This window comes from Natator depressus, chromosome 1, assembly GCF_965152275.1.
Source record: "Natator depressus isolate rNatDep1 chromosome 1, rNatDep2.hap1, whole genome shotgun sequence".
NCBI classification, from domain to species: domain Eukaryota; kingdom Metazoa; phylum Chordata; order Testudines; family Cheloniidae; genus Natator; species Natator depressus.
In genome coordinates this window covers 301,714,025-301,730,344 of record NC_134234.1, presented here as the reverse complement: position 1 = coordinate 301,730,344, position 16,320 = coordinate 301,714,025, and the positions used below count along the sequence as shown (strand labels likewise).

The 16,320-nt window shown below is 41.0% G+C and overlaps 1 protein-coding gene across 4 annotated transcripts in view; it reads right to left on the bottom strand.

Moving 5' to 3' along the window:
* Positions 1-16,320, bottom strand: part of ST7 (suppression of tumorigenicity 7) — a 225,826-nt gene that overhangs the window by 86,428 nt on the left and 123,078 nt on the right. For all 4 annotated transcript variants that reach the window (XM_074952094.1, XM_074952075.1, XM_074952087.1 and 1 more), the window contains exon 3: positions 5,111-5,270. In XM_074952094.1, the coding sequence (XP_074808195.1) occupies positions 5,111-5,270 (160 nt within the window). The remainder of the gene's footprint in view (positions 1-5,110; positions 5,271-16,320) is intronic.

Genomic DNA, 16,320 nt, shown 5'->3' with positions numbered 1-16,320 from the left:
GAGAGGGTGGTTGTTTGCCAAGCTTGTCTCTGGTGATTAATACAAAATATGATTTTTCAAACCACAGTACATATTAAGGTAAAATCAGACATCTCAGTCCCTGAAGAATAATTAAATGGTCCGGTTACTCTGATTGCAATAAATAGCAAAGAAGGCAGTTAACACTGGCTTGATGACTGTGATGTCATTCTTTTTGCTTGATTGCTTAACTTTAAAGTTATTGGACTAAATCCTTGGGTGCATAAGAAGTCAGAACACCTGGTTGGGGTGGTGCAAATGGGGAAAAAATGGTGTTTTACTGCCTTTCCAGTCTCTCCTATCCTGGGAGTAACTGGGCACTAGTTTAGCTGGTTATACAAGATGCTCCCTTTGTTGTTTCTATCTTTGCATCAGCTCATAACAGAGTCTGAATAGAGCAGCTGTAGTCCTGGTATTCTGAAGACAAGGATATTTGCTACACTCATAAACAAATGCCAGCATAAGAAAATGGAGGGGAATCAAACATAAAACAGACATCTTCAGTCATTTAGATTTAGCAATTAGAGGGAATATCCCTATTTTGATTTATAATAGTCTGGAAAGCACATCTCTTACATCACATTATAGCACACTGACAGATCACAGTAGTGTCCCAATTACTGAATAACTAGATAGGTCTTATGGAAGAGTATTGTATCTTTTCAGGCACTCATTCTACAGTGACGTTCAGAGTACTAATTTTTTTGGAAGATATGAACACCATGCAGGTGTTCCAGAGGGATTATATGATGGCATTATTAAGGAATTCACAGGCTTTAACGTACAGTCCTAGAATCATGGAAATATAGGGTGGAACAGATCTTGAGGGGTCATCAAGTCCAGACTCCTAAAATGAGGCACACCCAAATAAACTAGAGCATCACTGACAGGTATTTGTCAAACCTGTTCTTAAAAACCTCCAGTGATGGAGATTTCACAACATCTCTTGAAAGCCCATTTCAGGGTTTACCTGCCCTTATAGTTAGAAAGTTTTTCCTAATATCTGACCAAAATCTCCCTTGATGCAGATTATGCCTACTTTCAGTGGACATGGAGAACAATTGATCACCATCCCCTTGACATATTTGAAGCTTGTTATTAGGTGCACCCTTAGTCTTCTTTTCTCAAGACTAGATATCCCCAGTTTTTTTTAAACATTTCCTCATAGGTCAGGTTTTCTAAACTGTTTTTTATCATTTTTGTTTCTCTCCTCTGGACTCTCTCCAATTTATCCATGTCCTTCTTAAGGTGCAGCACCCAGGTTCATAGATGTTATCGAATTCCTGAAAGAGGACTTAAAGGTGGAAGTGGTTCTGATGGAATACTCTATCTTAGATAATTATCTGACCCCATCACCACACTATCTGAGCACCTCACAGTCTTGCATGTATTTATCTTCACAATATCCCGTGAGGCAGGGTAGGGCAATCGTCCCCATTCAACAAGTAGGGAACTGAGGCACAGAGAGACCACGCGATTATCACACGGCACTTCTATGACAGAGCATATAAACTGAAACGCAAGAGCTCTTTCAGCTATTTCCTTACAGCAGAAAATGTTGGCAAGACGTTTGAGAGTGTCTGTTATAAAATTTTGGGTAAATTTTGGACTTGCTGAAGTGTGGTTAAAAGCACTGACACATACAGGCATGGGCTGCACTTTCCCATGCTCTCTATCAATGCAGTCCAACCCTGGTCCACAGTACAACACTGCTGCTGCGTAAGACTTTTAACTCTCCCGAGATGGGAATATCAACTGCTGAGCTTTGCTAAGCTGTATAGAGGTTTCATAATGTAGAAAATGTCCAGTGGAGGCCAAGATTGTTGAGGCTACCAGACGTATTTCACTTGTGAACACCGCTGAATTTCTGATAAACCTTGATGAGCAGGAGTGAAATATACTCTACCGGGATTTAACAAGAAACATGATGGAGGTTACTGACATAAATGTAGCAGATCTAAACAAAGACCCTTGCTCGTTTATTGATTTTTTTCATTTTCACAGACTTTTCCTCGGTTCTTTAATTCTGACATATTTTAACATCCTGAAGAGGAGATACATTTAATGAAGTCTGAAATGATTCTAGAGACACAACCCTAAGGAAAGCTAAATGGGTTTTTAATATTAAGTGTATGTCTACATTGCACACTCCTTACAGCAGCGTGTAGAGTACCTACATTGCATGCCCCCTAGCATGGGTATAAAGAGCAGTGGAGATGGTGAGACGTGGCTTAGGCGAGTGGAGTACAGAGATGCTAGAAGTTTAGCATATGTACCCTACATGGTTCTCTACATGCCCAAGCGGTGCCTCCCCCATCTACACTGCTGTTTTTAGCAGCATAATGTCCTGCTGCTTCCCTGCTGCCTGAGCCTTCCCTCACCACAGGGAAAAACTCCACCAGCAGGGAAGGACTCCGGCAGTGGGGGAGACAGTGGGGAAATGCTCCGAGCTGCCAGAGCCTTTCCTCACTGCTAGAGCCTTTCACTGATGCATAGCTACAAACCACAGTGTGGACGCAGCCTGCTTGTCACTGTGGCATGCTGCTACATATGTAGTGCCTGTACCCTACACGCCAGTGTAGACAAGGCCTCACACATATGTGTTGAACAGCAAGATGGGGCCAAAACAATTATGTGTGTGTGAAGGGATCTGCAGTTTTCTTAACAAAGAGCAGTTATACGTCTTGAAAAGTCACACATTTTTCTACATAAAAATATGACCTGGGAAACAGAGACATGGATTTTGATGAATCTAAGGAAGCACAGACCATAGTGTCATTTCTGTAAGATCTGATTCCTCAACAGTCTCTTAGAAAGAAAATATATTGGCCTCCCTGGTATTGTGTCTATATACCTACACAGCCCCTCTCAATGGAGTACCCAAGCACCCTGGAAGCAGTAATGCATTTATCCCCAGAACACTCCCATGAAACAGGCAAGTTCTATTGTCCCCATTTTACAGACGAGGAAATGAAGCACAGAGAGATTAAGACCCTGATTTTCAGAAGTGCTGAGTACCCACAGCTCCGACCGGAGACAATGGCAGCTGCAGGTACTGAGCACCTCTGAAAATCAGCCATTAAGTGATCTGCACACACCGGAAGTCTCTGAGAGAAGCAGGAATTGGAGCCCAATCTTCTAAATTCAAGTCCAATACCGTACCCACATCACAACCCTCCTTTTCATCACTACATTACAGGGCTTGTTTCTTCTGTGCTAGTGCTGTCTTCACATGAGTACAGAGCAAACAAATGCACGTGTGTCCAAAATGATATAAATAAATAACAATTTTAACCTCTAGACCTTCCATGTAAGGATCTCAAAGCACTTCAGAAATGGCAGGGGTATAGAGAGATAATACAGCTGTTATTAGAGAGACACAACACAGTTAAGGCCAACATTTTCAGAAGCAATCACTGAATTTGAGGACCTCAATTTTTGGGTACTGAGACACCATGGATTTGATTTGCAGCACCCAGCACTCTCATTAAAGTTAATGGGAGCTGCAGGTGCTTAGCACCTCAGAAAACCAGGCCCAAGGTGTCTCACATTAGGCATCAAAAAACAGAGGCTTCTTTCAAAAATCTAGCTGCCTATGACTTGCCCAAGGTCACATAGCAAATCTATGCCACAGCCAGGAAGAGAACCAGCCTCTAAGCTATTGCAAACCACAGTGCTGCCACTTCTTACTAAAATGAAAAGCAAACAGTACTTATGAACTATTCACATTAAGTTAAAAATAATATAATGCAAAAGCAGATAAGTATTCTTGAGATCTTTCTGTGATTCTCTTGATAATGGACTCATTAAACAAGCATTTCTGTAAAAGAAATGGGAATTGCTTTGCCTTTTGCAACAATAATGTAAAAAGAATGTGTGTCATTTCTAAGAAACTTCTGAAGTATAGGGGAAATGTCTGTCTTTGGTTTATGCTAATACAATCCGAGCAATCAGTATTTAGGAAAACATAATTACCTCTGAGCAATTAGTCAATTTCTCTTATTGGAAAACAAGACAATTTTACAGTTAGCCTTACATGGTCATGGTTGAGGGTAAGATTGTGTTTTACAACCTGCCCTATGTAAGGGTGGCACATAGCTGCATCACTTCTGCAGTACCTCAGGGAGGTACAATTCTGCTCTGGTCTGCCGCTGGTCCACACTAGCAGCAGATGGTTACTCGCTGTTCCATTCACCTGTTCTCCAGCTATCTGCACCCACTGAAAGTGAAATCCTGGCTCTATTGATTTCAATGGGAGTATTGACTTCAATGAGGCCAACATTTCACGCTAGGTATAAAGACCAGGCTTCCCCCTCCATGCCTTCAGTGGAGATGTAGGAAAGGGGTGTGTGTGTGTGTATTTCTGGAGTACAAAGGATGTCTTACTTCCTCTAATTAACCTGTGGTGCTATTTAGACGTGGACACAATTTGACTTTCAGGCGTCATCTTCTTAGGCCCTGATCCTGCAAAGACTTAAGTACATGCCTAACTCTACACATGTGAGTAATTCTTTGCAGTATTAGGACCTTAATCACTAATATTTCATTCACTAATAATCACAGATGTTTCACTCTCCTTGGATAAATTCCTTAGATAAACAATCAATTCTGCTTTTCTCCCTACAAACTGACTTCAAGACATTTGAATTTTAAAAACTAAGGTGTCAGCTTTTCACCATACAAAGTGAACTGCAGTTGTTTTCACATTATTTCACCCAAATTTTAATCCAATTTAAATACCAAACCACACCAAACAAATAAAACAGATGTGTGTATATACAGCTGGTTTTCACTCTGCTTTTCCTGGGAGCAGGCTTACAGCATTAATAAACAGTAAAAGTCATCATTTTAACATATGAGTGATCTATGACTTAATTTCTGAACACAATGAGGGCAGACCAATTAAAATTTAAAGTGAAGATTTTGAATGAATGTCAGGCAAGTAATTTGTTCAGTGTGAGCAAAGGGGATATTTTACCATTCTTCTGCAGTGAAAGCATAGTAAAAAGCCACCAATTTCTTTCAGTTAAACAGGAGAGAAAAAGAGTCAAGTTCACAGTTAATTGTTTGCAGCAGACAGGATTTCTCTTACCTGAAACACTCTGTCGGTTTGAATCAGAGTCCCCATTGCTTGTGTTAGAGTTGTTGGGGGAGTTATTGTCCACCCCACCCAGCAGAGGGCGCAAGTGACTCACGGAGACCTGCTCAATGAATGATGTCCCATACTTGCGAAAATACCACCACTCAAATATCTAGAACAGAAGCAGGGGATATCACATTACCAGTGCATATTTTGTCTCCCCATGTTCTCCATGGAGTCTAATGCATATGATTTTCATTAATGCTCTCACATCTATTTAGATTTTACTTTACATTTCTTAGCATTTATTTATCCATTCTTAACATTTCTCATTTACCACTCAGAATTTCTCAGAAGCCATAAAAGGAAAGAGATGAAAATAAAAAGACTCTGGCTTTCCTACTATCTAATCAATACCTCTGTCCCCACACATATTTACAGAACCACTAATGAATCCCCTGCCAATGCAGGATTGGTCCTGGTATTATAATCTCCAGTGGTTTCCCTTGGGAAATTATTTCACCGACTAATAGATTTCATTGTCAGGACAATTTTATATATATCCTAATATTTTAATAATGAAAATAAAAAAATATATTCTGATGGCAGTGGCATGTGTGTTGCAGGAAACAATATATATCAGATCTGAAAATGAAGACTCTTTCAGATAAATGTAAAAATCCATTCTGATTGAAAAAATTATAAACACACACATTAGTAATGAGAGAATCTCAGAGGGTTTTGAAGTAATATTTGAATTAAGCAGCCAAACTTCTGTATAGTAACAGGGCTGAAAATGATTCAAGTAAAGGGTTCTTGAAAAATCTGAAGTACTTCTTGATATTGATTAAGTTGGAAACTGTGCATGAATGGCCTTTTTTCTTTCTTTTTTTAGTGTTTCCATATTTCTGAGTATAGTCCTTCCCAATACCTGAAACTGCTTACAAAACTCTGTACAAAACATCAGTCCATTATTAATCCTTATTTTTCCCCTATGAGTTAATCAGTAGATTTATTGAAAAACTGTAGGGCTAAGTTCACATATGTAACTCAGACAACCTGCAGGTTCTGTTCACGAGGGCTGGCACTAAACCAATTTCTGCAGGGCCACTTGGAGGTTCAGGTTCTACTTGGTGGTTCAGATTCACTCAACACCTTCTCTCCCAAGCCTCTCTCTACTACCAACTACAGTCCCCTCTACTCAGACCCCACATTATTTCCTACAGATAACCCTTCAGGTCATCATGGTACTGAGTTGCTCCCTCTCTATCCCATCTGTCAGATAAGGAATGCTTCTTCCCCCAACCCTCATGTGTCCTCACGGGGAAATGAACAACCACCCCTCTAGTTCTCCCACTCCAGATGACACTCTACTGAACTCTCTCTCGTGCGTGTGTGCGTATGGCATCTGCAGAACAACGTTCTACTGATGGAGTTGTAGGTCCTTAAGCCATTTCAAGGCCTCCTCTGTGACATTGTGGATATCATCCAATTCACCTTTGAATCCATATTCGGGATACTGCGTTATCATATGTTTGATGGTTTGGATGTTCTCAACACAGTCACACAAAGGGGAGTCTGATTTTCCACTTGTGCATCAAGTAGTCACATCTTCATGGTTTGTTCAGATGCAGTTCAATGTGGACCAAAGTCTACGTGGCAAGTCGAAACATGAAGGGTGCCTTGTTGTAATAAGGTGCTTGTCTGGAATGATAGATGAGGTCCAGACACTTTGCCATTTACTGGCCAGATCCAGAGACATGAAGTGGTCACGTGTGGTCCACAATGATTTTTGCAATTTCTGGCATTGTTGGAGTATATTATCCATAACCTGCCGGATGGGAAGTTCTGGATAGTCTTCAATGCATTTAAGTTGTCGTGCTGTGGCTATATTTCAATGGAACTCTGATGTTTGCTAATACAGAAAGCCACGGTAGAGATGTTGATTTTAAAGTTCCCACAATGATTCATACGGTTTGATTCAGCTGCATATCCAGAAGTGTATATGGTGCACAGTACTCTGCAACTGATTATACTAGGGGAAAGGCTGGTGTTTGTAGCACCAAGACATCTTGTTCCTGCTGACTCTTGAGTAATGTTGATGCGAGTCTTTACTTTACAGGCTACTTTCTTGAGGTGGCCACAAACGGTCAGTGTGCAGTCAAGAACGACACCAAGATATGTTGGCTTTGGGTCATAATTCAAACTTTCACCACAAAACTCAACAGTTGGAGTGTTTTGTGCGATTCTACTGTCAAGGTGGAAAATAGAGACAACCAATTTGCTCAGATTTGGTCTTAGCCACCACTTTTGGAAGCTCTCCACGATCTTAAGGGCAGATGTAACGGTTCTTTAAAGCTTCCGGCCTAAGTTGTGAGTGCCAAATCATCAGCATACGCAAACTTCTGCGCTATTTTTTCAAGCATATCGCTCGCGTATACCTTGTGGAATGTTGGAGCAAGTACAGAGACTTTTGGTAGCCCATTATACAGAGTGAGCAGCTTGTTGATTTAACCTGCAAGGTATACATGCATCCTTCAGCCACTAAGCATGGTGTACAGCAACCTGAGATTCTGCACATAGGGAATCACTTTGGTCAGTTTCAGTAGCAGACCATCCCTTCCAGGCTCTGTCACATGCCTCTGACAGATCTATGAAAGCAGTACTGGGTCTTGAGTTTTCCTTGGAATCCAGTCTCCACGTTTGTAGTGTGGGCCAGGACTGGTTGCAGCAAGTGTGATCGAAAATCAGCTTGCTTCTTGAGTAAGCTGGCATCCACAGTGGGCCTGAATCGGTTCAGAACCACACACTCCATCACCTTGCAGGTGGTGCTCAAAAGGGAAATTGGCCTATAACTAGAGGAGTGATCTTCAGGTTCTCCAGGCTTTATGAATGCAATGACCTTGACCTCTCTCCATGCGGGGGGGGATTTCTCTTGTCTCCAGAATGTTGGTGAAAAGCTGCATCCTCCATTTCCATGCGAGTGGACCGAGGTTATGTAGGAACTCAGCAGAGATACCATCTTTTTCTGCTGCTTTTCCCAATTTCGTGGCTGCAATGACTGCGTCAACGTCCATTGGGACAATGGAGCACATTTGGACATCACCTGCCAAGGCTGATGCTGGACTTATCTGAGATACAGTTTGTCCACTGGTTGTTTTGATGTCCACAAAAGTTTAGCAGAAATGGCGTTGGTTTCACCTGCAGCTTAGTGGCCTGTGTGGGATTTTCAGCCCCCCAGTGTCTCAAGCAGATTTCAGGCGTGTCTGCTCGAGTGTGTGAAGTTTAGACCTTCTACACACTGAAGTCACCATTTCTGCCTTGGTGCATCCAATGATTCCAGTTTCTGGGTCTCCACACTGATCATATTTGTGGAGGAGCTCTTGGCTCTCTGCAGTCCAGCAAGGAGCGTTCAATGACCTGTGTCCACAGGGGATTTTCTTCTTTACATCAGAAATAAGGAGCACAATAAAATAGTCAAAGTGTTTGACATTGGGAAAATGCAGGAGATTGTACTGTCTATAGTCATACTGAAAGTGGCCCAGTCTGCTGTTGTGAAGTTCCAGCATGGTGCCAATTTTGAATAGAGAACTGGGATTTGGGGTCAGTACTGGTCTGTTCTGGCTGTTCGGGAAGTCATTGACGATGATCCACAATGGAGTATCGGGGTGAATGTATCATCTTTACAGATGAACGTCAGGTCAGGGCAGTATCCTCTGCACCATCTTACAGAATGGAAAATGATGCATGGTTTTGTATCAAAAAGGAGAAGCATATAATTTGCCAGCACCCAGTGTATCACTTCTTCACCTGCAATATTGTTTGCTGCATAGGCCCATTATGATTGGTGACTATTACAGTTGTTCACAAATACAGCAGGGTCCTATGCATTTTGCAGAGCTGGTTGAGGCCACTGTGCACCAGATGGTTTATATACATGAACGATAATTAGCCTGCTGATGTGCAAGGATATCGTAATTGTTTCTTTGTGGAGGTAGAGCCACATATTCATTGATCTCCTGCTTTATGTAAACTGCCACCCCATATTTTTCATGGTAATTGCTGGCTATGAGTTGATAGCCATTGATTTTGTAGCAACAGGCTTTTGCTTTGTTTGCAACATGGGTCTCCAGGAGGGTGAGGACATTGATGTTAGCTGTCTTCAGCATTTTCTCCAGGTAGTCAGACTTGGACAGTAAGAGGCCTTCACCGTTCAACTGGCAGATCTTTACCCCAGGTCCAATTTGCCTTTTATATTGGACCTGAAAAGGTAGGCTTATTTTGTTGCTCTTTGGACCAGGAGGTCGATTGTCCATGTTTGGTCACCAGTTTTATTATGTTAGCCATGGTTTCCCACTTAACAGGGTGGACTGCAGGTAGGTCATCATCTTCCACCATCTTCTCCTGAATTGAGTGATAGAGATGTCCCATAATTCCAAGCCTAGTAGCTAAAGAACTTTGAGGACCCCACTACAATATGGGAAAGTTGGCACCAGAGCGATGGGAGAATTTTTTCAGACTAATAGTTTATTCCCGAAAAAATGCAGATTTGGGTCGACCGAAACTATTTGGGGATTTGTATCAAGTTCATCATGTAGTTTCCACTGAATCAAAAAAAACTCAAAAGTTTTCGGCAATGTTGAAATGAAACATTTTGTTTGGAACTGGAAAGGAGGACTATAGTCACAAAATGGACAGAGGAAAAAGAGGTGGTGGTGCCCCACCCACTTCACTTACCAGCATTAGCCCAGTGGGTGGGGCACTCACCTAAGATGTAGGAAATCCAGATTCAGTTCCTCCCTCTGCCTGAAGTGGAAAAGGGATTTGAAGTTGGATCTTCTATACTGCAGGAAAGTGTCCAAGCCACTGGGCTACAGGATATTTGGTCTCCTCACTGGGGCTGTTCCACTTTGTACAAATAATTAAAGTCCTTGGAAGAGTGATTTGAACTTCAGTCTCCTACATCCTAGGTGAGTGTCCTTACTCACAACATCAATGGCTATAAACTCATAGCCAACAATTACCACCCAAAATTCGGGCTGGCAATTTACATAAAACAGGAGATCAATGAATATGTGTTTCTACATCCCACAGCGCACAAAGCCAGAGAACTGAAAAATCCATTATTCACCCAGCTCGAGGTCGCACTTCCTAGGTGGGAGGACATTATTACATGGAGACTGCTGAAAGGAGTTACTTCACAGTGCTTTCTGACAACTCCAAGTCCCAGAAACTGCTCCCCTTGAAGAAATCAAAAGGGAAGAACAGGGGAGAAAAGGAACCTGTGGAGGAGAGGAGAGGAGACGAGGCTGTGCAAACACATAGAACCCGGTTCACAAGCATTTGTCAAGCTGGGCAGTTGGTTGCAGACAGCTAAGAACATAAATGCATCCTGATTTTTGTGAATTCTGGATTCTAGGCAATTTTTTTACTTTCATAACTGACATGGCAAGCCCAGAGACACCAGGGCTATGAACTATCAAGTGTAGAGATGCCGGGGCTTAGCCCTGGCACAAATTAAGTACTGTATACATTGCATAAATACCATCCTGGCCCCAATGACTTTCAATGAGACTTAGGTTCCTAAATGCCTAAGTCACTTGAAAATGGGACTGAGGTTCCTAAGGCATTTATGTGTTTTTCAAAACATTACTCCCCCATTTGTAGCAGCTAGTGGGTTTATTTTCAAAGGTGCCTAGTAACCCCAGTTCCCACTGAAATCAGTGAGAACGTTAGGTGCACAGCACCTTTGAAAATACATAAGTCTGCTTCATTGAACCAGCAGATCTTGGTGTTCCAGTGCTTTGCTCAGGATGTATGGGAGTCCAGTCTGCAGCCTGAGACTGAATCAGAAAAACAAAGTATCTTTTCAGAAATTTTCTCTTTCTTAAATGATGTCTGCTACAATACAAATTAGAACCAAGCTGGGGACAGCTGGGTTGAAACAAAGTTCCCTGACATGCCTGTATGTGTGGTGCAGTGAGGGGCTTTATTTAGGCCCTGATTTTATCCCGTGAATGACTTGTAAGGGAGAGAAGCAGGGATGGAACACCCGAGTTGTTCATTTTAAATTATGTAAGGTGAGGTTGGCGAGTTGGCGAGGCTGGTTGTAACAGAAATAAAGACGTCTTCTGTACTTTCCTGAGCTATGCAGATTGGAAAGAAGTGGTGAAATCCTGGCTCCACTGAAGTCACTGCCAAAACACACTTTGACTTCAGGGGGGCCAGAATTCCACCCAAGGAGTAAGAGGAAAAGAGAGGCAAACTGACAGGGGAAAGTACCACGTTACAGATGAGCAACCTGAGATTAGCATATAACACTCTATTCTCCAAAGCTGATCACCACCAGGAGTCATTGTTATACATTGGAAATGACACAAACACGAGATGAGTGAAGTGTCTTCTATACCATCACTTGCCACTCTTCTTCTAAAATTCTGCAATAGCTGTGATTTCTCCTTCTGTTTAGTAATTACAGCCAATTCACAGTGGGACGAAATTTGCCAAAGCAGACCATATGGTGGAAAATTCCAAAGAATATAAGCACAGCTAGTGAGACAAAAATCCCAGTAATTTAGATATAAGAGAATATTTGTTTTAGAAAAGATTTTCATTTAATCTGCATTTGAAGATTTTCATTTTTAATACTAAGTGTTCTGGAATTGCACCTACTGTGCAATATTCTATATTATGCTTGGTGATAGGTTAGATAGTTTACCATATTGCTGGGCCTATTGTCAGAAATGGCAGATTAGTGAGCAAAGGTGAAGTTACCAGGCTAAATGGACCAGTGATCTCCCAGTACTACCTCACAACAACTTCCCACAGCTGTCGTGATTGACCACAGATCACTTTTACCATAGCTTTCCTCTGCTGAATTCCCTTCCCACCACCCAGTTCATTGACCACATGTCCCGCTCATCCCAGTCAGAGCTTGTCTATAATGTTGACTCCCTGGCTTTTACCTGTTTAATCAATTTACTTATCTCGGGTGTCTCTCATGCATGCACAGCTGTGGTACCTAATCACCAGACAATTAAAGGCAGTATTAAGGGTACACCTCTGCTCTCCATCTTTCTTATACCTCTCCTCCTCCCTCTTCTCTATTTCCTCCAACTTGTTCATTGTGGGCTGGACATATAGAGAGATCTCGTTATTGGAGTGAGTCTTTCTCAAAGTAGATATAACATTTAGCTCACCCAGTCTGATCTCCTCTTGCACAGTTTCCATGGGTGGGAATGCCAATGGGAATGCTCTGCCCCCATGCCAGAAACTCTGATTCTGCTGTAACTAGTTACAATATCTCTTGGTGAGTCATGGATAAATAGGCTTCCCACCCACCACCTTTCATTGCTGCCTATGCTCCAGCACTACCTGACTTAGAGACCTCCATCCCTCTGGTTCTTTCTAATGCTACATTTTTAAATCCCCAAATCATGGACCTGAATGCTTCTTGCTGCCTCCCATTCATCACTCCCCTACATTTCACACAAGTCAGACAGATATCCCCCAGGTAGAGACCCACTTCCTTCTTGCAAGTCTCCTTTGAGTCACCCATTTTAGAAAAGTCACAGAAAATGTAACAAAAAAATGAGAACCCTTCTATAGTTTTTCATCCATCCTATAGAACTGAATACAGTCTTGCTCTAGAATTCTACAGGATGGCTAGGCAAACCTACATATAAGATCCCACTCTACTAAGTTGGATTGATTGAGAAGCAATTTCTATAGAACTCTGTTGGTTTCCTTCCTATTAAGTTCCATCAGAGTTTTCCAAAGGGACAGCCTCTCCCTCCTGCTACTTCTTCTGACTGCCTTCACTCCCCTTTCCCCATCACCAAGCATAGAGCTATGCCAGTGGAGCCACTATATTTCTCCCGTCCTTCCTAGCCCTGCTGGTTAGTGGCGGTTAATAATATACCCTCCAAGTGTATTGAATTTAATGCACAGCACCTTCCCTTGAATGTATTCTCTTCAAAGGAGCTGCACTAGCTAACACCTGATCTGAATGTGACCTCTGAACCTCTCCATTCAAATTCTGAAGTGATTTCTCTGAGGAGCTGTGCTCTGCTTTGGGGCTCAGCTCAAGCAGTTCTGAAGAATGCCCAAGGTGCAGTCATTAAGTAATTGTCTTCAGTGGCTTGTAAACACTGAAGCAAGGCAGCTCTCTGAACAGCTGCAGCACACCTGATGTTTTACGTGAGATCTGCTGGTTCCCCATGTACCAGGCTGTGACAGTCTGGGGAAGAAAAAGGATGAGATGATGGAAGTACTGGGTACACATGTAGAATCACATTTCTTCTATAGATGGACTGAAACTGTAAAATTCAGCTTTGAATCCAAACTGACTTATGATTATATGGCATTATATCAGCTCAGATAACAGTATTTTTGCACTGTTATTTTACTGTATCACCAAGCAACACGGGGTGAGGAGGGGCATGGGGTCATAATGTCTGTTTCAGGTTATTGCTGTAATGCAGAGCATTCCTGTAAGCACTCTACAAATGGAGAGATCATATCTGTGGTAATCAGCAAGTTAATAAATGTGTGATATATTTTTAAACAAAGGACTGGACAATGACTGAGCAGCAATAAAAGTATAAGACAAACCTTGCTTGTTTAAGTAGCAAACTAGCTCCCAGTATCAAGGTTGAAAACCAGCATAATAATAACTATGATACTGTACACCCTGAGGATTCAACACTTCTTCGCATTTTCGTTCCATGAATGTGGCCAATAAGGTTGAGTTCTTGTGAACAGATGCACTGGTTTGGAAACGTAGCCTTATGCTGGTGTTAAGGTTGACCCCAGCATATATGTTTGCAGGACCAGGGTCTGAGAGGTTTAAAAGAGCCTGTATATTTTAAAAGGACATTATCAAGATCCAATATATATTAGTGCTGTCAATTAATCGCCATTAATTCACATATTTTTGATTAACTCAAAAAAATTAATCGTGATTAATAGCAGTTTTAATCGCACTGTTAAACAATAGAATACCAATTGAAATGTATTAAATATTATGGATATTTTTCTATATTTTCATATATATTGTATTCTGTGTTGTAACTGAAATCAAAGTGCATAGTATTTTTATTATAAATATTTGCACTGTAAAAATTATAAACAAAGAAATAGTATTTTTCAATTCACCTCATACAAGTACTGTAATGCAATCTCTTTGTCGTGAAAGTGCAACTTACAAATGTAGAAATTTTTTTGTTACATAACTGCACTCAAAAACAAAACAATGTAAAACTTCAGAGCCTACAAGTCCACTCAGTCCTACTTCTTGTTCAGCCAATCGCTAAGACAAACAAGTTTGTTTACGTTTACAGGAGATAATGCTGCCCTCTTCTTGTTCTCAGTGTCACCAGAAAGTGAGAAGAGGCATTTGCCCGTATTGCAAGGTATTTACATGCCAGATATGCTAAACATTTGTATGCCCCTTCATGCTTCGGCCACCATTCCAGAGGACATGCTTCCATGTTGGTGACGCTCATTAAAAAAAATGCATTAATTAAATTTGTGACTGAACTCCTTGGGGGAGAACTGTACATCCCCTGCTCTGTTTTACCCGCATTCTGCCATATATTTCATGTTATAGCAGTCTCGGATGATGACTCAGCACATGTTCATTTTAAGAACACTTTCACTGCAGATTTGACAAAACACAAAGAAGGTACCAATGTGAGATTTCTAAAGATAGCTACAGCACTCGACCCAACGTTTAAGAATCTGAAGTGCCTTCCAAAATCTGAGAGGCATGAGATGTGGGCCATGCTCTCAGAAGTCTGAAAAGAGCAACACTCTGATGCAGAAATACAGAACCCAAACCACCAAAAAAGAAAGCTGCTTTGGATTGTTATTGAGCAGAATGTATCATCAGCACGGATGCGTGTCCCCTGGAATGGTGGTTGAAGAATGAAGGGACATATGAATCTTTAGCGCATCTGGCATGTAAATATCTTGCGACGCCAGCTACAACAGTGCCATGAGAATGCCTGTTCTCACTTTGGGGTGACATTGTGAACCAGAAGCATGCAGCATTATCTCCTGTAAATGTAAAAAAAACTTGTTTGTCTAAGCGATTGGCTGAACAAGAAGTAGGACTGAGTGAACTTGCAGGCTCTAATATTTTACATTGTTTTATTTTTGAATGCAGTTTTTTTTAACATAATTCTACATTTGTCAGTTCAACTTTCATGATAGAGATTGCACTACAGTACTTGTATTAGGTGAATTGAAAAATACTGGTTTCAGAGTAGCAGCCGTGTTAGTCTGTATTCGTGAAAAGGAGGACTTGTGGCACCTTAGAGACTAACCAATTTATTTGAGCATAAGCTTTCGTGAGCTACAGCTCACTTCATCGGATGCATAAAAGTGGTTCCACTTTTATGCATCCGATGAAGTGAGCTGTAGCTCACGAAAGCTTATGCTCAAATAAATTGGTTAGTCTCTAAGGTGCCACAAGTACTCCTTTTCTTCCACTTTTATGCATCCGATGAAGTGAGCTGTAGCTCACGAAAGCTTATGCTCAAATAAATTGGTTAGTCTCTAAGGTGCTACAAGTACTCCTTTTCTTTTTGAAAAATACTATTTCTTTTGTTTTTTACCATGCAAATATTTGTAATAAAAAATAAATATAAAGTGAGCAGTGTACATTTTGTATTCTGTGTTGTAATTGAAATCAATATATTTGAAAATGTAGAAAATATCCAAAAATATTTAAATAACTGGTATTATATTATTGTTTAACAGTGCAATTAATTGCGATTAATTTTTTTAATCGCTTGACAGCCCTAATATAGATATACTTAGAAATATGTTTCTCTGTGTTTTAATAATTATCACTTGGAAACACGACAATGAAATTGGGTTCATTACCAGTATCAATTCCCCCACTTTTTCTACTGAGATACTTCTACCACAGCCATCACCAGGTTTAACAGTCTAAAAAGAACACACCAAGAATCTCTGAATCTCTCTCCCCTCTCTAAGGGAGGCTTTTATTTTTGTTATATTTGTTTATGGCAACCCTTGACATTAAAACTCATTTTTGAATTATTATAGGGTTGCTCATAAGTGCTGCGCCGTTGGCAGTTATTCTTTCCTTAAAAAGAAATGACACTGAAGCATTTGTTTTGGAAAAAAAAAGACTAAGAATTTCTTGGACTGCACAAACATAAAAGAGGAACAAAAGACCGATCCAAATGTTG